This window comes from Balaenoptera musculus, chromosome 15, assembly GCF_009873245.2.
Source record: "Balaenoptera musculus isolate JJ_BM4_2016_0621 chromosome 15, mBalMus1.pri.v3, whole genome shotgun sequence".
NCBI lineage: Eukaryota > Metazoa > Chordata > Mammalia > Artiodactyla > Balaenopteridae > Balaenoptera > Balaenoptera musculus.
The window spans coordinates 80,146,532-80,166,979 of record NC_045799.1 but is presented as its reverse complement, the minus strand read 5'-3'; the positions used below and the strand labels follow the sequence as shown (position 1 = coordinate 80,166,979).

The 20,448-nt window shown below is 43.6% G+C and overlaps 1 protein-coding gene across 6 annotated transcripts in view; it reads left to right on the top strand.

The window, feature by feature from the left end:
- The window catches only part of CUX1 (cut like homeobox 1), a 373,348-nt gene that overhangs the window by 202,902 nt on the left and 149,998 nt on the right, over positions 1 to 20,448 (top strand). For all 6 annotated transcript variants that reach the window (XM_036824618.1, XM_036824617.1, XM_036824616.1 and 3 more), the window contains exon 4: positions 58 to 136. In XM_036824618.1, the coding sequence (XP_036680513.1) occupies positions 58 to 136 (79 nt within the window). The remainder of the gene's footprint in view (positions 1 to 57; positions 137 to 20,448) is intronic.

Sequence of the window (20,448 nt, the reverse complement as noted above, 5' to 3'; positions counted from 1 at the left end):
CCTCTTGACAAATTTTGAGCTCTTTGTTTTTCTTTTCTTTCTCCCATTCCTTTTCAGATTGATGCACTGAGTAAAAGAAGCAAAGAAGCTGAGGCAGCCTTCTTGAATGTCTACAAGAGATTGATTGATGTTCCAGGTAAGCCCAGCGCTTGTAGCCCACCTGCGGGCATTGTGTCTGGTGAGTCAGTGGGCTTCTGGCTGATTCTTCTCAGCCTCCCTAAGGCAACTTCCCCAGGAAACTGGGGAGTTCTGGGAATGTGAATTCTCCAAAACCCAGACTTGGGATGAGTATGGAAATCAGGTGCGTATTTGCTGAAGTAGTAGAGTTGCCTCCAGTTGATGCCTTTGGAAATGCAGAAACTCAGACCTGTGGGGCTACCTTTAGCTTTGGTTTAAAATGCTGCACGTTTCACAGAGAAGAAAGAGAACCCGTGTGTGCGCTATGCAGACGTCCTGGATATTCACGGTTCTGGGCTGACCAATTCCACGTTCAGGAATGGCCCTGATAGGGCACCTGGAATGCCTTGCTCCCCTCCCAGGTCGTCCAGGGAATCAGTGGCCTCTGGCCAAGTCTTTCACTTAATATCCAAGGGCAAGCGGTAGCCCATTTAACTACAGTATATATGGGTTGTTTTTTCTTTTGAAGGAACTAAAGAGTTAAAATTTTAATAATGCTTGCTATGCATTCAGAGAGATAATGGCTCCCCATTCCTTATTCTAGAAAAGTGAGGCAGAATTTAGAGCACCCACTGGTCCCATCGATCCTCTGTTCTCAGGTGGTCCACTCACCTAATCCGTGGGGAGGTGATGGACATGATCACATGGGTCCCAACTCAGTCCTGAAAAGACTCAGATCTGAAAATTAGCCACTTGAATGTCATCTTGTGCTGACCAAGGAAACCCAGTTACCACCACCCTCCCCTCCCCACCCATTAGAGCTGTGCACTTGCCCTCATTAGGAATCCTCTGTGCGTCACTGATATTACTAGAACTGCTTTAACAAAGCAAAGCAGAAACAAGTCTCCTTTGTTTCTGTATTGTATTCTAATTCAGGTCCACTGAGGGCTTTGCTGTCCCCTCTGGGAGCCGGGGTTAACAGAGGCCGCACCAAGCTACGGACAGCAGAAAGTACATTAGACACTTCGGACGGGGGTAGGGAGATCCAGATTCTCCTGCCAGGGCCTTGTTGTGAGGTCTTGGTCACATCCCTTTTCCCTCTCTGAACCTCAGTTTTCTCATCTGTAAAATGGAATAAGGTAGGGGAACAGCCTAGTGATGGAGAGGGGTTGTCTTTGTTCTAACCTTTTGCTATCTTATGAGCTTACCCCACTCTTAGTTCCAAATTCTAGCCCTTTGATTTTCTGCAAGAGTTTGTGTCCACCTAGGGGTTTCCTGAATACTCTGACTGAGGCTCATTTGGAGGCTCCTTCACAATAAATGGATCATTCAGGGCTCTCTTTCTCAGGCTCTGGCAGTTTGGTGGACCCACTTGCATTTTCTTGTGCAAGTGCTAGTTTTGTGTTGGTGACTTAGTTGAAAGGGGCCTGGTTTATTTTGCCTTTGCCAGAGACCCAGAGAGCCTGCAGCTACTGTTTTCTAAATAATCTACACTCTTTTTAAAAGTCTGATTTGTCTCTGGGTTTTCCCTTAGTGAGGTTTCTCCACTGGGAAGCCACTTGAACGAGTCGTTGGGTTTCTTCTTCTGCAGTTATTTTCCATCTTGACTTCTTACAGACAAGAACGAGACCACTCTTCTCATCAACACTCCTCTTTGCCTGAGCAGTCCTTATTCATATACGTATATAATTTTTATGGAACTCTGATCATAACATGACTATATAGTTATAGTCTGCTTTTTTCACTTAATGTTATCCCGTCAGCATTTTCCTTATACTGGTGATTTTCTTTGTAATTATCATTTATGGCTGGCAGTTTTAATTTCAGGTGGTGGGGGCGAATAATGTTTGACGTTGTCTGTAATAATGAGTTAATCAGAGTACATTTGCACACCACGTAGATCACTTTGACCCACCTCCCAGGTATTTCTCTTACAAACACTGTGGTCTGACACATCTAACAACTACTTGAAAAGCAGGAATGGAGCTTGGAGCCCTCAACCTGTGTTTTGAAGTCCGCTTATCGCTCAGATGAAGTAATCGTGTGGCTGAGGCTTACAGGAAGGGCCTGGTCAATAGCAGTGCATTTACTGACAGTCAGTCACACAGCTGGGGAGACTCGGGGGGCCTTAACTGTCTGTGTGCTCCAGGCTTCAATCCAGCTGAATCCAGAAATGTAGGTGGGGTGTGTCGAGTTCTGGTTTCAAGAAATAACAACTTATGCTATCTCAGGAAAATAGAGGAAGCTCTTGGAAATAATGGGAAGGGTATTTTGGCCATGTGGCCCAGCTCCAGGAGCCCGGGAAGAGGTGACCAGCCAGCCCTACCACATCACCACCACCGCTGCCACACTTTTGGACATTTTACTTACCTGTGTGTTTTCTTGTTCCTTATCTGCTGGTCCTACTAGAATGAAAGCTCTCTGAGGACAGTTTTGCTTGATCGCTCTGTGCCTAGCACCTGGAGTAGGGCCTGGCATAGCACAGCTGTTGACATGTGACATGAGGCTGTTCACCCAGAGCCACCCAGGGTCCTTGGCAGCGGAATGCACCAGGGGTCACGCTGGTGGCTCTTGGAGCTTTGTTTCAGTTCAGTAGTTCGGTTCTCGCCCCTGAGTGTCAGCCTGTATATCCTCCTGGACATCCCCGCTGGACTGACTGAGGGGCACCTGAAATGACCCAGTGTGTCCAGAGGAAACAGTCTCCTTCTCTTGGCGAGTGACACCACCTGCCACCCAGCGGCTCACGCCAGAGCACTGGGTCAACAAGCCCTGGCCGTCCTACCCCCAGAAGGTCCTCGATTCCATCCACTTCTCTCCATCCCAACCTCCGCCCTCCACTCTGCGGTTCAGGCCACCTCTCCCGTGTCCACAGTGTGGCGATGCCAGGCTTCCTGCCAGCAGGAATGGGTCCTTCTCCTCGCCGTGGGCAGGCCCAGCCCATTCTGAGCTGATCTCTTCCAGCTCCTCCAGATTGACTTGTTAAGACGCTGCTTCTTGACCTCCCAGGTCCAGCCTAGGTGTGCCCTTCGCGCGCACACACACCCCGCTCCCCACACCCTGGGTCTGTTTACCTTTGTTATAACTACAGTAAGTCCCCTACATACGAACGAGTTCTGTTCCGAGAGCACGTTCATAAATCCAGTTTGTTCATAAGTCCGACGAAGTTAGCCTAGGTACCCGACTAACACAATCGGCTATATAGTACTGTACTGTAATCGGTTTATAATACTTTTCACACAAATAATACGTAAAAAACAAACACAAAAGGTAAAAGAAACCATTTTTAATCTTACAGTCCCTTGAAAAGTACACAAGTACAGTACAACAGCTGGCATACAGGGGCACGTTCGCATCTTTGAAAGTTCGCAACTCGAAGGTTCGTAGGTAGGGGACTTACTGTACTTGCTACTCAGCTCTTTTCCTTCCTGGCTGGGCAGAGACTGGGGCAGGGTGGTCTCGTCCCTGATTATGTGCCTGGTGTCTACCCCGGCGCCTGTCACGTAGCAGAAACTCGATAAATATTTGTCGAATGAATGATTAAATTAATGGATCAAATTATTTCTTCAGGATGCTTCCTGAGGTTTATCGGTATCGCACTGTAGTTGTTCGCATTGAACCTATCCTGAGATTGACAGCTTGCCGTTGGGGAAGAGCCCTCTGGTGCATATAACCACCTAAGTTACGAGAGAACAGAATGTATCTTTCCTGGAGATGGAGCAGTTTACTAGCTCTCTGAACTCTCCTTTTGCTTTGCTGTCACTCTGTAAAGATTTGCCTGCCTGCAGAGACATTTATATGACGCTTAGCATTCGGGGTTCATCAAACCAGCACGTGTGCTTTAGAGGCCTTGGGTTTTGGTGGCCAGTACTGGCGTCCAGAATCTGTGTTGGGTTGAGTAGCTGTCCGGCTGGCATCCCAAGCTTTACACACCCAGCCCCGAGCGTGGAGCAGGGGACCCCCCTCCACCCCAGCCCTTTCCTTCCCCCGGTGGTGCGACTCCATTGTTCAAGGCAAAAGAAACAGTGGGGTCACCCGGCTCCTCCCTCCTCTCATCTTCCACGTCTGAAAATCCCAAGTAGTGTTATTTCTCCTTCCAAAAGTCTCCTTCGGATTAAAGACACTGAGTAAACATTTAAAGACATAATTGTCCTGATGCATCCTCTGAACAGTTGCCATAGTTAAGACCCCATGTTTACCTCTTTCTCACTTGTCAGCAGATCGCTCCTCATCCCCTCGTCAGTTTTGAGGGTATTTTAAGATGCTTTTTATCAGAAATATCCTGCCACTTCAACCAAAGCACGCTCTCCTTCCCCGCTGCTGTGACCCTCGGCTCTGTGGGGCTACCAGGCCAGCACCTGTCCCCCCCGCTGTGTCTCAGGAATCCTGCTGAGTGCCGGGGATGGCACCGACGGCTTCCTGTTCTCGTGGACTCGAGTCTGGTGAGAATGTGGGCATCCAAAAGTCTTCACACAGGGACTTCCCTGGCGGTCCAGTGGTTAAGACTTCGCGCTTCCAATGCAGGGGGCACGGGTTCCATCCCTGGTCGGGGAACTAAGATTCCCACAGGCCACGCAGCACGGCCCAAAAAAAAAAAAAAAAGTCATCACACAGATAATGATTGAATTTTAGGTGTGATAAGTGCTTGGAAGGCAGAGCCCACTGGGCACGAGTGTGTAGGTGGGGAAGGATGGGGCAGGGTCGGAGGTGGCTGTGAGCCCAGGGAGCACGAGGAGGAGAAGGCAGTGACGAGAGTGGCCACGTACCGTTATCACCCACAGCAGGACACCATCTGCAGTGCAGGGGCCCTGTTCCTGGTCGTGCCTAGGTCAAGGGAATGCACTGACTCAGCAGGGAGGGGCCCGGTAGGGTATGCGAAGGATTCTGGACTTTAACAAACCATTGATGAATTTTAAGCAGGGAAATGACATGGTCAGATTTGCATAATAAAAAAGTCATCCTGGGGCTTCCCTGGTGGCAGTGGTTAAGAATCCACCTGCCCGTGCAGGGGACACGGGTTCGAGCCCTGGTCCGGGAAGATCCCACATGCCGCGGAGCACCTAAGCCCGTGTGCCACAATTACTGAGCCTGCGCTCTAGAGCCCGCGAGCCACAACTACTGAGCCTGCGCTCTAGAGCCCGCGAGCCACAACTACTGAAGCCCGCGCGCCTAGAGCCCGTGCTCCACAACAAGAGAAGCCACCGCAATGACAAGCCCGCGCACCGCAACGAACAGCAGCCCCCGCTCGCCGCAACTAGAGAAGGCCCACGCGCAGCAACAAAGACCCAACACAACCAAAAGTAATTAATTAATTAATTAATTAATTATTTTTAAAAAGTCATCCTGACTGCAGTTTGGAAACAGATCAGAAAGGGGTCCAAGGTGATGTGGGGCAGGAGAGATGAGGTCGCCTGGTTTCGGCCGGTGGGGGTGAAGTTGGAGAGGAACAGACGCTTGAGGAAGGAGACTTGGACGGCTCTAACCCAGGGCCCAGTTAACGCAGCAGTACTTCCTCCGTCTTTGGTAGCAATATTGTTTACATGGTTCCATCTGGTTTACAAAATTAAAAGGAAGACCAACAAGAAGTTTGCCAAATTAGCCTCCTGTCCCTAATTCGACTATCATCCCTCATTGTTCTAGTTGAAAGTGGTCTTTGCCTTTATTGTCAACATCATGGCAGTAGGAAAGTAGTTCTACAATTCGATTCATAAAGTCACAGTTTTACATCATTAACCCAGATGGCTTCATCTGTGATTCTTATCACAGATTTTATATCATAATTTATATGATCAACATAGCGATACCTTACACTTGCAGATATTTACATTTTTTTATTTTAATAACCTGATTGAGATTTATATTAATTAATTTGCTAATGGCTACTCACATGAGGAAAAGCATCATAGGCATCTGCTGACAACGTGACTTGGTTGAGGACACCTGGGCGAGGCCCCCCGGGATGGGGAGCCCTCGGTGACGGACTCCCTAACCGGGAGACCATCGTCCTTCTGCATTGGAGTCTGTATCTGTGGGTGAGAGCAGAGGTCAGTGGCTGTCAGCCGTAGTGACCCCGGCTGTGCAGGAAACAGTTCAAGGTGTGCTGTTCAGAAATCATACTCACACATTCCCTCGGCCAGCACTTGTGGTGCCAGGCCCGGCACCGTGCACCCAAGATGCAAATGCAGCTGAGACGTGGCCCCTGCCCTCCCTCAGGTGGCTCCTACTTGGGGGGTGGGAGACGGTACAGCACCTTTGAGAGAATATCCCATAATTAAACAGGTGAAATAGGCAGCCTTCTTCCCTTACTGTAATGGAAGGAGAAATAAATGTCTCGGGTCTTAAAGTGTGACCCTCTCAGATAGCTGGGAAAATTCTGGAATGACCTCCTCTTAAAGGCCCTTGCATAACTGGAATTTTACTGCGTTCTGAGCAAAATTACCACGGTATGCATAATCTGCCAGGAATTCACCTCGCGTGGGTGACCTGCTCTTGCTTCTTGATACTTTTCAGATTTTTTACAATGAGCATGTCTTTATCTCTACAATCGGGGGGGTGTGGGGAAGCATAAATTTGTAAAATATTCAACTTGCAATCTCAGTTTCTGAATAGCCTTTAGTGATGGATTCCAGATAAGACCGTAAGCGGCAGTCGGTGGAGTATTTGTCCACACTTAGTAATTGGTATAAAACACATCTGTTCCTTTTCAGTCCCAGAAACATCTCGGCAAAGGTATTTTTGAGGGAAGTTCCTAGAAAGGAGACAAGGTTGGTGAGCTGGGCATTGGTGCTGCAGAACTTCTGTTCTCTGGCTGCCGAGTCCATTGGAAGAGGCTCTGCTTGTTCTCATCACCTCCTGGCCTCTCTCTCTCTGGGTGCCCCCCATCCCCCCCCCCACAACAGAGTCATCTTTCACTCCTTGCTAAGATGTAGTTTAGGTCCTACAGACACAAACCCTTCAAACACAAAGGCAGTGCCCAGAAGGATTGATTTTAAGATTTAAATCTAAGGGAGCCCATGACCAGTGATATAAAATATTCATGGACTCGTGAAACTCCGCTGGCGCTCAGCGTTTCCTGACTGGCTCCGCTCACTGCATTTCCCTCGGATAACTGGCCTGCGATCAGAAGGAGAAGGTGTTAGTTTTCAGAAGCCTTGAAAGAGAACCAGCAGAAGGGAGCCCGTTTTGTAGGCTGCTCCGTTTTCAGCACCCACGCCAAGATGCCCCTGCTCCCGGGTGCTGCTGAGGGGCGGTCGGAAGTTTCAGTCGGGATTTAGGAAAACCTTCTCTCCTGGAGAATATCCCCATCAACCCCCATCAGCCTTGCATCTGAGGATCCAGAAGTAAAGAGGGACATCATCAGTTTTGAGAGCTGCTCTTTTTTTGGTCGCACCGCGTGGCATATGGGATGTCATTTCCCCGACCAGGGATCGAACCTGCGCCCCCTGCATTGGAAGCGCAGAGTCTTAACCACTGGACCTCCAGGGAAGTCCCAAGAGCTGCTTTTTAATGTTTCTCCATAAGACTGAAATAGTGAGCCGGTCCTTTGTGCCTGTCAAGCTGTTTTAAGTGAGGACACGCTCTCAGTTAAAACCAGACACCACTGTTCTTTCCATTCTTTTTCTTTCTTCCCCGTCTGTCCCCCGATCAAGGCTGTGTAGTAAGCACTCCTGGCAAAAAGTGACAAAATCTTGTGATTAGTTAGAAATATCCCTTGCTTCTCGTACCAAGCTTTTCACCGGCATGCATCCTGGTGGCATTTTTGAAGGCTGTGCGATGTGGCCGCCCCAGCCTGCTCCTGTGAGGCTGCTCCAGTCCGTGTCTTCTGGTCGCCCGGTGTTGGCAGCTGCCCGTGACCAGGCCCCGCCAGAGAGAACTCTTACCTCGGAGCCCCCCTTTGCATGTTTTCAGTTGACCTTCCTGAAACATCTTCATTCACACGTGAGAAGCAACCACCAGCACCAAAACGGACAAGAGAGGGACCAGGGCCGTGGCCGTGGGATGAAACTGGGGGTTGCAGGTGCCCCCCTGTCCCCTCTCCTGGGCTGCAGGACCAGAGCTGGTCCAGAGCAGCCACGGGGGACAAGGGACAGTCACGCTCTGACCAGTGCTGGGGTAACTGCAACCCAGACGAGCCGGCAACCTCTCCACCCTCCTTGACCAGCTTGAAACAAACCTGGGGCCCAAGGAGCCGATCGTTCGCAGGCTGAGGAAGCAGCTCCACACGTGTTAAAGAAAGGCCAGCCTGACAAGATGGGCGTCTGAGTCGCCTGCTGCCCCACCTTCAGGGCTCTCCCCCGGCCTCCTGTCCCGGCCCCCCGACCCATCTGGAGAACTCACTGGAAGTGACTCGGTGACTTGGCTTTCGGTGTGGCCCGGCGGGGGGTGTGGGGTGTGGGGGGGCGTCTTCCTGCCTCTGCTGTGACTGGGGTGGTCCTGGCACACACGCTCTCTAGACAGCTTCTCATCAGTTGCTCATCAGCATGCTAATTGCTGTATGACTAATTATGCCCTGAATTCCAGTTGATTTTCTTAATGAGACAGCTGGGTTAATTATGTAATCGTATGATTACATTAGCCTAGAGTGCCCTGGCGGAGGGGAGCGTCTGCCGCGCTCTGATGTCACTGCGGGGATGGCGCTCACGGTGCCATCCGCTCTCTGGCCGGTGGCAGGGGCTCCGTGCACACGTGGGCTGGGGTCCAGGGAGGTCATTCTTTGCGGTCCTCACGACAGAAGCAGCCACCACCGCCTGCCCCCCCTGCACACACACGCCCCGGCACCCCACGGCCCGACGGAATCGGAGCCCCACTCCTCAGCCCCACTGCCTGCCGTGCGGTTCAGCAGCGCCTCTTCCTCCTCCCGGGATGTCCTGCCCCGGGACTGTTGGTGTGACGGTGGTCCAGGGCATCCTCACCCGTGTCCCAAAGTCCCTGCAGGACCACACTGCACTGGTTTACATACAGTCAGAACAGCCCAGACTGGCCCCACCCTTATTGCCACCACCCCCCTTACAGGTGCTATTTCACACCTTCTTTCCACCCTGATCTCTGCACACCTTGTATTTCACTGAGAAAATACATGTGCTCGGAGGGTGACATCTCTCTCCACTGGCCGCTCTCTCCTCTGAGAGTCCACTGGGCCCGCAGAACCCACCTCCCCCCGGTTATGCGCCTCCTCAGACCCTCTCTCCCTCTGCAGGACTCTGAGTGTGGGGCACCCTAGACTCTCCCTGGGTGACTCTGATGTCTATTTTTTTTTTGAATTTTTGAATTTTATTTATTTTTTTATACAGCAGTTTCTTATTAGTCATCAATTTTATACACATCACTGTATACATGTCAGTCCCAATCGCCCAATTCATCACACCACCACCCCCACCCCCCTGCTGCTTTCCCCCCTTGGTGTCCATACGTTTGTTCTCTACATCTGGGTCTCAGTTTCTGCCCTGCAGACCGGTTCATCTGTACCATTTTTCTAGGTTCCGCACATATGCGTTAATATACGACATTTGCTTTTGTTTGTAGATTTTCTGATGATGCCCATTCTAACTGGTGAGAGGTGATACCTCATTGTACTTTTGATTTGCATTTCTCTAATAATTAGTGATGTTGAGCAGCTTTTCATGTGCTTCTTGGCCATCTGTATGTCTTCTTTGGAGAAATGTCTATTTAGCTCTTCTGCCCATTTTTGGATTGGGGTGTTTGTTTCTCTAATATTGAGCTGAATGAGCTGTTTATATATTTTGGAGATTAATCCTTTGTCCGTTGATTCGTTTGCAAATATTTTCTCCCATTCTGAGGGTTGTCTTTTCGTCTTGTTTATGGTTTCCTTTGCTTTCCAAAAGCTTTGAAGTTTCATTAGGTCCCATTTGTTTATTTTTGTTTTTATTTCCATTACTCTAGGAGGTGGATCAAAAAAGATCTTGCTGTGATTTATGTCAAAGAGTGTTCTTCCTATGTTTTCCTCTAAGAGTTTTATAGTGTCCGGTCTTACATTTAGGTCACTAATCCATTTTGAGTTTATTTTTGTGTAGGGTGTTAGGGAGTATTCTAATTTCATTCTTTTACATGTAGCTGTCCAGTTTTCCCAGCACCACTTATTGAAGAGACTGTCTTTTCTCCATTGTATATCTTTGTCTCCTTTGTCATAGATTAGTTGACCATAGGTTGCGTGGGTTTATCTCTGGGCTTTCTATCTTGTTCCCTTGATCTATGTTTCTGTTTTTGTGCCAATACCATATTGTCTTGATTACTGTAGCTTTGTAGTAGAGTCTGAAGTCAGGGAGTCTGATTCCTCCAGCTCCATTTTTTTCCCTCAAGACTGCTTTGGCTATTCGGGGTCTTTTGTGTCTCCATACAAATTTTAAGATTTTTTGTTCTAGTTCTGTAAAAAATGCCATTGGTAATTTGATAGGGATTGCATTGAATCTGTAGATTGCTTTGGGTAGTATAGTCATTTTCCCAATATTGATTCTTCCAATCCAAGAACATGGTATATCTCTCCATCTATTGGTATCATCTTTAATTTCTTTCATCAGTGTCTTTTTTTTTTTTCTTTTTTTTTTTAATTATTTATTTATTTATTTATTTTTGGCTGTGTTGGGTCTTCGTTTCTGTGCGTGGGCTTCCTCTAGTTGCGTTGAGTGGGGGCCACTCTTCATCGCGGTGCGCGGGCCTCTCACCATCGCGGCCTCTCTTGTTGCGAAGCACAGGCTCCAGTCGCGCAGGCTCAGCAGTTGTGGCTCACGGGCCCAGTTGCTCCGCGGCATGTGGGATCTTCCCAGACCAGGGCTCGAACCCGTGTCCCCTGCATTGGCAGGCAGACTCTCAACCACTGCGCCACCAGGGAAGCCCACATCAGTGTCTTATAGTTTTCTGCATTCAGGTCTTTTGTCTCCCTAGGTAGGTTTATTCCTAGGTATTTTATTCTTTTTATTGCAATGGTAAATGGGAGTGTTTCCTTAATTTCTCTTTCAGATTTTTCATCATTAGTGTATAGGAATGCAAGAGATTTCTGTGCATTAATTTTGTATCCTGCAACTTTACCAAAGTCATTGATTAGCTGTAGTAGTTTTCTGCTGGCATCTTTAGGATTCTCTATGTATAGTATCATGTCCTCTGCAAACAGTGACAGTTTTACTTCTTCTTTTCCAATTTGGATTCCTTTTATTTCTTTTTCATCTCTGATTGCCGTGGCTAGGACTTCCAAAACTATGTTGAATAATAGTGGTGAGAGTGGACATCCTCGTCTCGTTCCTGATCTTAGAGGAAATGCTTTCAGTTTTTCACCATTGAGAATGATGTTTGCTGTGGGTTTGTCGTATATGGCCTTTAATATGTTGAGGTAGGTTCCCTCTATGCCCACTTTCTGGAGACTTTTTATCATAAATGGGTGTTGAATTTTGTCAAAAGCTTTTTCTGCATCTATTGAGATGATCATATGGTTTTTATTCTTCCATTTGTTAATATGGTGTATCACATTGATTGATTTGCGTATATTGAAGAATCCTTGCATCCCTGGGGTAAATCCCACTTGATCATGGTGTATGATCCTTTTAATGTGTTGCTGGATTCTGTTTGCTAGTATTTTGTTGAGGGTTTTTGCATCTATATTCATCAGTGATATTGGTCTGTAATTTTCTTTTTTTGTAGTATCTTTGTCTGGTTTTGGTATCAGGATGATGGTGGCCTCATAGAATGAGTTTGGGAGTGTTCCTTCCTCTGCAATTTTTGGAAGAGTTTGAGAAGGATGGGTGTTAGCTCTTCTCTAAATGTTTGATAGAATTCACCTGTGAAGCCATCTGGTCCTGGACTTTTGTTTGTTGGAAGATTTTTAATCACAGTTTCAACTTCATTACTTGTGATTTATCTGTTCATATTTTCTATTTCTTCCTGGTTCAGTCTTGGAAGGTTATACCTTTCTAAGAATCTGTCCATTTCTTCCAGGTTGTTCATTTTATTGGCATAGAGTTGCTTGTAGTAGTCTCTTAGGATGCTTTGTATTTCTGTGGTGTCTGTTGTAACTTCTCCTTTTTCATTTCTAATTTTATTGATTTGAGTCCTCTCCCTCTTTCTCTTGATGAGTCTGGCTAATGGTTTATCAATTTTGTTTATCTTCTCAAAGAACCAACTTTTAGTTTTATTGATCTTTGCTATTGTTTTCTTTGTTTCTCTTTCATTTATTTCTGCTCTGATCTTTATGATTTCTTTCCTTCTGCTAACTTTGGGTTGTGTTTGTTCTTCTTTCTCTAGTTCCTGTAGGTGTAAGGTTAGATTGTTTGAGATTTTTCTTGTTTCTTGAGGTAGGCTTGTATAGCTTTAAACTTCCCTCTTCGAACTGCTTTTGCTGCATCCCATAGGTTTTGGATCGTCGTGTTTTCATTGTCATTTGTCTCTAGGTATTTTCTGATTTCCTCTTTGATTTCTTCAGTGATCTCTTGTTTATTTAGTAACATATTGTTTAGCCTCCATGTGTTTGTGTTTTTTACGTTTTTTTCCCTGTAGTTCATTTCTAATCTCATAGCGTTGTGGTCGGAAAAGATGCTTGATATGATTTCAGTTTTCTTAAATTTACTGAGGCTTGATTTGTGACCCAAGATGTGATCTATCCTGGAGAATGTTCCATGTGCACTTGAGAAGAAAGTGTAATCCGCTGTTTTTGGATGGAATGTCCTATAAATGTCAATTAAATCTATCTGGTCTATTGTGTCATTTAAAGCTTGTGTTTCCTTATTAATTTTCTGTCTGGATGATCTGTCCCTTGGTGTAAGTGAGGTGTTAAAGTCCCCCACTATTATTGTGTTACTGTCGATTTCCTCTTTTAGAGCTGTTAACAGTTGCCTTATGTATTGAGGTGCTCCTCTGTTGGGTGCATGTATATTTATAATTGTTATCTCTTCTTCTTGGATTGATCCCTTGATCATTATGTAGTGTCCTTCCTTGTCTCTTGTAACATTCTTTATTTTAAAGTCTATTTTATCTGATATGAGTATAGCTACTCCAGCTTTCTTTTGATTTCCATTTGCATGGAATATCTTTTTCCATCCCCTCACTTTCAGTCTCTATGTGTCCCTAGGTCTAAAGTGGGTCTCTTGTAGACAGCATATATATGGATCTTGTTTTTGTATCCATTCAGCAAGCCTGTGTCTTTTGGTTGGAGCATTTAATCCATTCATGTTTAAGGTAATTATCAATGTGTATGTTCCTATGACCATTTTCTTAATTGTTTTGGGTTTGTTTTTGTAGGTCCTTTACTTCTCTTGTGTTTCCCACTTAGAGAAGTCCCTTTAGCATTTGTTGTAGAGCTGGTTTGGTGGTGCTGAATTCTCTTAGCTTTTGCTTGTCTGTAAAGCTTTTGATTCCTCCATTGAATCTGAATGAGATCCTTGCCAGGTAGACTAGTCTTGGTTGTAGTTTCTTCCCTTTCATCACTTTAAGTATATCATGCCACTCCCTTCTGGCTTGTAGATTTTCTGCTGAGAAATCAGCTGTTAACCTTATGGGAGTTCCCTTGTATGTTATTTGTCGTTTTTCCCTTGCTACTTTCAATAATTTTTCTTTGTCTTTAATTTTTGCCAATTTGATTACTATGTGTCTTGGCGTGTTTCTCCTTGGGTTTATCCTGTATGGGACTCTCTGTGCTTCCTGGACTTGGGTGGCTATTTCCTTTCCCATGTTAGGGAAGTTTTAGACTATAATCTCTTCAGATATTTTCTCGGGTCCTTTCTCTCTCTGTTCTCCTTCTGGGACCCCTATAATGCGAATGTTGTTGTGTTTAATGTTGTCCCGGAGGTCTCTTAGGCTGTCTTCATTTCCTTTCATTCCTTTTTGTTTATTCTGTTCCGCAGCAGTGAATTCCACCGTTCTGTCTTGCAGGTCACTTATCCGTTCTTCTGCCTCAGTTATTCTGCTATTGATTCCTCCTAGTGTATTTTTCATTCCAGTTATTGTAGCATTCATCTCTGTTTGTTTGTTCTTTAATTCTTCTAGGTCTTTGTTAAACATTTCTTGCATCTTCTCGATCTTTGCCTCCATTCTTTTTCCAAGGTCCTGGATCATCTTCACTATCATTATCCTGAATTCTTTTTCTGGAAGGTTGCCTATCTCCACTTCATTTAGTTGTTTTTCTGGGGTTTTATCTTGTTCCTTCATCTGGTACATAGCCCTCTTCCTTTTCATCTTGTCTATCTTTCTGTGCATGTGGTTTTTGTTCCACAGGCTGCAGGATTGTAGTTCTTATTGCTTCTCCTGATGTCTGTTAGACTCTCAAACTCCACATGAGCACAGGAGAGCAGCTGATCCCTCCCAGCCTCCCCTCCCCCCGACCCCAGAAAGTAAATGGCATCACCATTCACGGGGAGTTGCTTCGGCCACAAAGGCAGGAGTCAACTTGCTCTCCTTTCCCTCCCTCACACTTTAGAGCTGATCTGTCAGTAAGTCCTGCTGACCTCACCTCCAGAATGCACCCCGAATTCGACCACTCACCCCGTCAGCCATCCCTAGTCCAAGCCTCCGTTACCTCTCACCACTTGAATCCACTTCCTCCGCCCATCCTTTGCACGCAGCCCACGGGTCTGAGTGGTTTTTGAGCTACTTTTGTTCATGTCCCCCAACAGTAAAAAATTTCGAATTTGTACCCCCCATATATACTACTTATTTATTTAAATGATGTACATGTGTAACTATAGTAGTGTGTGAAATAAACTGCAAATCATATACTAAAAACAGAATTTAAAGGACGTGATGAAGAGTAAAAAGGACTTAAAATTTACATTTTATTAGCAGTACAGAAAACATTTTGCTCTCACTAGAAAAAAAAGTTTTAAATCCACCTCATTGAGGCATAATCTATATACAGTAAAACACACTTATTTTGTGTACAATTTGATACAGTGGCCAACCACACAATCAAGATATAGAACATTCATAACCTCTCGAAAGTTCCCTTATGCTCCCAAATGCCGGCAACCACTGATCTGCTTTCTGTCGATCTAGATTAGGTTCATTGTTTCTGGAGTTTCACATAAATGGGGTCCTTGCGGAGGTTCTCTGATGCGTCTGGCGTCCTTCACTCAGAGTGGCGTGTTGGGGATTATTCACCCACGTTCACTGGGGAGTGGTATTCCACTGTGTGGATGTATAACGATTTGCCTACCCATCCACCTGTTCATGGACGTTTGGATTGTTTCCAGTTTGTGGCTATCGTGAATAAACCTGCTGTGAGCGTTCATAGACAGTTGTATATGGACATTTGTTTTCATTTCTTTTAGATAAATACCTAGGACTAGAATTCCTGGGGCATGGGGTAGGTGTATGTTTAGCTTGATAAGAAACCGCCAAACGGTTTTTCCAAGCAGTTGTGTCATCTTACCCCCCACCCCCAAATATGTGTGGGAGTTCCAGTTGTTGTGTGTCCTCTCCACCATTTGGTATTGTCAGTGTTTCAGATATTAGACATTCTAGTGAGTGTAGAACGTATTTCACTGTGACTTCAATTTGCATTTTTCTTGATGACTAATGATGCTAAATTTTTATTCATGTGCTTTTGGACCTTCATAGATCTTCACTTATAAGGTGTCTGTTTAAATCTTCTGCGCATTTTTTTTTAATGGGTTGTTTGGCTTACTATTGAATTGTAGCTTTGCTGTAGTCTGGATACAAGTCCTTTGTCAAATATATGCACTGCAAATATTTTCTCCCATTTTCTTGTCTTTTGAAGAGCAGAAGTTTTTATTTTAATAAAGTCCAGTTTATTAATTTTTTCTTCTATTGGTTCTTGCTTTTTATGTTCTAAGAAATCATTGCCTAGTCCAAAGTCATAAATTCTTTTCTCCTATGTGTGTGGGTTTTGTGTGTGTGTGTGTGTGTGTGTGTGAAGTTACATAGTTTTATCTTTTACCTTTAGGCCTATGATACATTTGAGTTAATTTTTATGTATGATATGAGATAAAGGTTGAGTTTCTTTGAAAATTAATGGATGGTATATGTGTGAGTCTTTTTTCTGGACCCTCTATTTATTTCACTGATCTGTATGTGTATCCTTATGTTAATATCATACTATCTTGATTCTTGTAGCTTTATAATCAGTCTTGAAATCAGGTAATATAAGTCCTTTTTCTTTGGTCTTCTGTTTCAAAATCGTTTTGGCTAATTGAGTTTCTATGTAAATTTTAGACTCGGCTTGTCAGTTTTTACAAACAAACCTGCCAGGATTTTGATCTGGATTCCACTTTATCTATAGATCAATTTGAGGAAAATTGACAACACTATTGAGTCTTCCAGTCCAAACATCGTATATTTCTTTATGTCTTTAATTTCCCTCAGCAGTATTTTGTAGTTTTCAATATACAGGCCTGGCCCATAGTGTTCAGTTTATCCCTAAATAGGTCATGTTTTTGGATGCTGTAGTAAATGGTATTTTTTTTGGTAATTTTTTTCCAATTCTTTGATGCTTTTATATAGAAATGTGATTAATTTTTATATAGTAATATTATATTTGTGACCTTTTAAAACTTACTTCTTAGTTCTGTAAGTTTTTTTGGAGATTCCCTAGACGTTCTATCTTGAATGTCCCTTGTGCCCTTGAAGAGATTATGCACTTTACAATTGTTGGATGGAATGTTCTGTAAATTTCAGGTCAACTTGGTTGATAGCATTACTCAAGGTTTTTTTGTCCATATTGATTTCCAATCTGTAATATTATGTATTTCTTTTTTCTTTTCTTTTTCTTTTTTCCCACACTGGCCAGGACCTCCAGTACAATGTTGAATAGAAGTAGAAAAAGCAAACATCCTTGTGTTGGTCCCAACCTTAGGGAAATCATTCACTCTTTCAACATTGAATATGATGTTAGCTGTAGTGGGTTTTTGTAGACACACTTAAAAGTTTGAGAAAAGTCCCTTTTAGTCCTAGTTTGCTGAGAGTTTTTGTCATAAATGGGTATTGAATTTTGTCAGATTTTTTTCTGCCTCAATTGAGCTAATCATATGATTTTTCTCTTTTATTCTCTTAATATGATGAAATAGTTTAATTTTCTAGTGTTAAACCAACTTTGCCTTCCTAGGATAAGTCTTACTTGGTTATGATGTATTGTGCTTTTTAGAATTTGCTGGATTTAATTTGCTGATATTTTACTAAGGATTTCTGCATTTAAGTTCATTAGGAATATAGCACTGTAGTTTTTTGCTTACTTTTTTTTCCTTTTAATGTTTTTATGAGTTTTGGTATCAAGGTAGTACTGCTGGTCTTATCAAATGAGGTTAAGTGCTGAAAGAGTTTATGTAAGATTGCCATTACTTCTTCCTAAAACATCTCTAGTTCACCAGTGAAGCCATCCAGGCCTAGGATTTTCTTTGTTGCAAGGTGTTTGTTTGTTTGTTCTTCCATTGCTCCCACACCCCCTCTCCCCATTGCAAACCACAAGTCTGTTCTCTATGTCTATGAGTCTATTTCTGTTTCGTAATAACTTCATTTGTGTTATATTTTAGATTCCACACATAAGTGATGTCATATGGTATTTGTCTTTCTCTTTCTGACTTACTTCATTTAGTGTGGTAATCTCTAGGCCCATTCATGTTGCTGCAAATGGCATTATTTCATTCTTTTGTATGGCTAAGTAGTATTCCACTGTATATATGTACCACATCTTCTTTATCTATTCCTCTGTTGATGGGCATTTAGGTTGTTACCATGTCTTGGCTATTGTGCATAGTGCTGCTATGGACATAGGGGTGCATGTATCTTTTTTAATTATAAATTTTACTTCTTTAACAGATAGAGGTCTATTAAGATTTTTTATTTCTTCTTGGGTCAGTTTTGGTAATTTTTCAAGGAATGATCCATTTCATGTAAATTTATTAGCATAACGTTGTTGATGATATTTCATTACCTTTTAAATATCTGTAGGATGGGTAGTCATGTCCCTTTTTTCATTCCTGATCTTGGAACTTGTGAATTCTTTTTTTCTTTTTTTTTTTTTTTTTCTTTTCTTGATCAGTCTGGCTAGAGCTTTCTGGAGTTTCTTAAAGTGGAGGCTTAGGTCACTGATTTATTTCACTGTGGCCAGAGAATGTGCTTGGTATGATTTCTGTTCTTTTAAGTTTATTGAGACTTGTTTTATGGTCCAGTATATTTCTATCTTGGTGAGTGTCCCATGTGCACTTGAAGGGAATGTGTGTTCTGTAGTTTGCTGAGTGGAGTGTTCTATAAATGTCAATTAGCTCCAGTTGGTCAACAGTGTTGTTCAAGTCTTTTGTATCCATACTGATTTTATATTTAGTTGTACTATTAATTAGCAAGCACAGAGTTTTGAAATCTTTATTATTGTGGATTTTTCTTTTTCTTGTTTCACTTATATTAGTTTTTAATTCATGGTTTTGAAGCTTTGTTTTGTAGTACATTTACTTTTAGGATTGTTATATCTTCTCAATGATTTGATACTTTCAAGTTTATACAGTGATTTTATTTTTGTTAATATTCCTTGTACTAAAGTTTGCTTTGTTTCATTTTGATATAGGCACTCCAGCTTTCTTTTGATTAGTGTTTCCATGTTATATCATTTTCTATCCTTTTACTATTAACCTATCTTTTTGTTTTATTTAAGTTGTATTTCTTGTAAACAGCTCTGTCGTGTTTTTTTTTTTAATCCAGTCTGACAATCTGCCTTTTAAGTGGAATGTTAGATATTTTGTTTCATGTAATTATGGATAAAGAGAGGCATAAGTCTACCATCTTACTATTCACTTTCTACTTGTCTTACCTATTTTTTTGTTGTGTCTTTCTTGCTTTATTTTGATTATTTTTTGTGATCTTATTTTATCTCCTCAATTGTCTTATTAGCTATAGCTCTTTGTTTTATTTTCTTAGTGGTTACTTTAAGGTTTACATTAAGTGTCTTTAATTTATCACACTATACTTTCAAATAATACTATACCACTTCACATACAATGTAAGAATCTTACAGTACACTTTCACTCTCTCCTTCCTGTGCTTTGTGTATTGTTATTTATTTTACTTCTCCATATGTTATAACCCTACAATACATTGTACTATTTTTGCTTTTAAATAGTCAATTATCTTTTAAAGAAATTAAAAATGAGAAAAGTAGTACTTTATTTTTACCCATATATTTACCATTTCCAGTGTTGTTTATTCCTTTGTGTAGATGCAGGTTTCTGTCTGGCATCAGTTTCTTTTGGTCTGTAGCATTTCCTTTAACATATCTTATACTGTAGGTTCACTGGCAATGAATTCTGCCAGCTCTTGTTCATTTGAAACACACAAACAAAATGTCTATCTCACCTTCATTTCTTTTTATTATTATTTTTAAAAATTATTTATTTTTATTTTTTTTTTAATTTTTGGCTGCGTTGGGTCTTCGTTGCTGCAAGCAGGCTTTCTCTAGTTGTGGCGAACGGGGGCTACTCTTCGTTGCAGTGCATGGGCTTCTCATTGCAGTGGCTTCTCTTGTTGCGGAGCACAGGCTCTAGGCACGCAGGCTTCAGTAGTTGTGGCTCATGGGCTCTAGAGCGCAGTCTCAGTAGTTGTGACGCACGGGCTTAGTTGCTCCGCAGCATGAGGGATCTTCCCAGACCAGGGCTCAAACCTGTGTCCCCTGCATTGGCAGGCGGATTCTTAACCACTGCACCACCAGGGAAGCCCTCACCCTCATTTCTGAAGGATATTTTTTGTTGGGTATAAAACTATATATTGGCAGTTTTTGTTTCAGTTTTTCTCTCTCTGGACTGACATCACTTCTGACAGGAGGTCTTCATCAGCCTTATCTTTCTTCCCCTAAGAGTCTTCTTTTCTCTGGCTTTTTTTTTTTTTTGGCTGCATTGGGTCTTCACTGCCGTGTGCAGGCTTTCTCTAGTTTTGAGCAGGGGCTACTCTTTGTTGCGGTGTGTGGGCTTCTCATTGTGGTGGCTTCTCTTGTTGCGGAGCATGGGCTCTAGGAGCGCAGGCTTCAGTAGTTGTAGCACGCGGGCTCAGTAGTTGTGGCGCGCAGGCCCTGGAGTGCGCAGGCTCAGTAGTTGAGGCGCGTGGGCTCTAGGGCACACGGGCTCCAGTAGTTGTGGCGCATGGGCTCAGTAGTTGTGGCTCGCAGCCTCTAGAGCGCAGGCTCGGTAGTTGTGGCGCACGGGCTTAGTTGCTCCGCGACATGTGGGATCTTCCTGGACCAGGGCTCAAACCTGTGTCCCCTGCATTGGCAGACGGATTCTTAACCATTGCACCACCAGGGAAGTCCCTTTTTTCTGGCTTTTAAGATTTTCTTTTTATTCCTCTTTTCAGCAATTTGATTGTGTTTATTGGTGTTCTTTGCATTTATTCTGCTTGGAT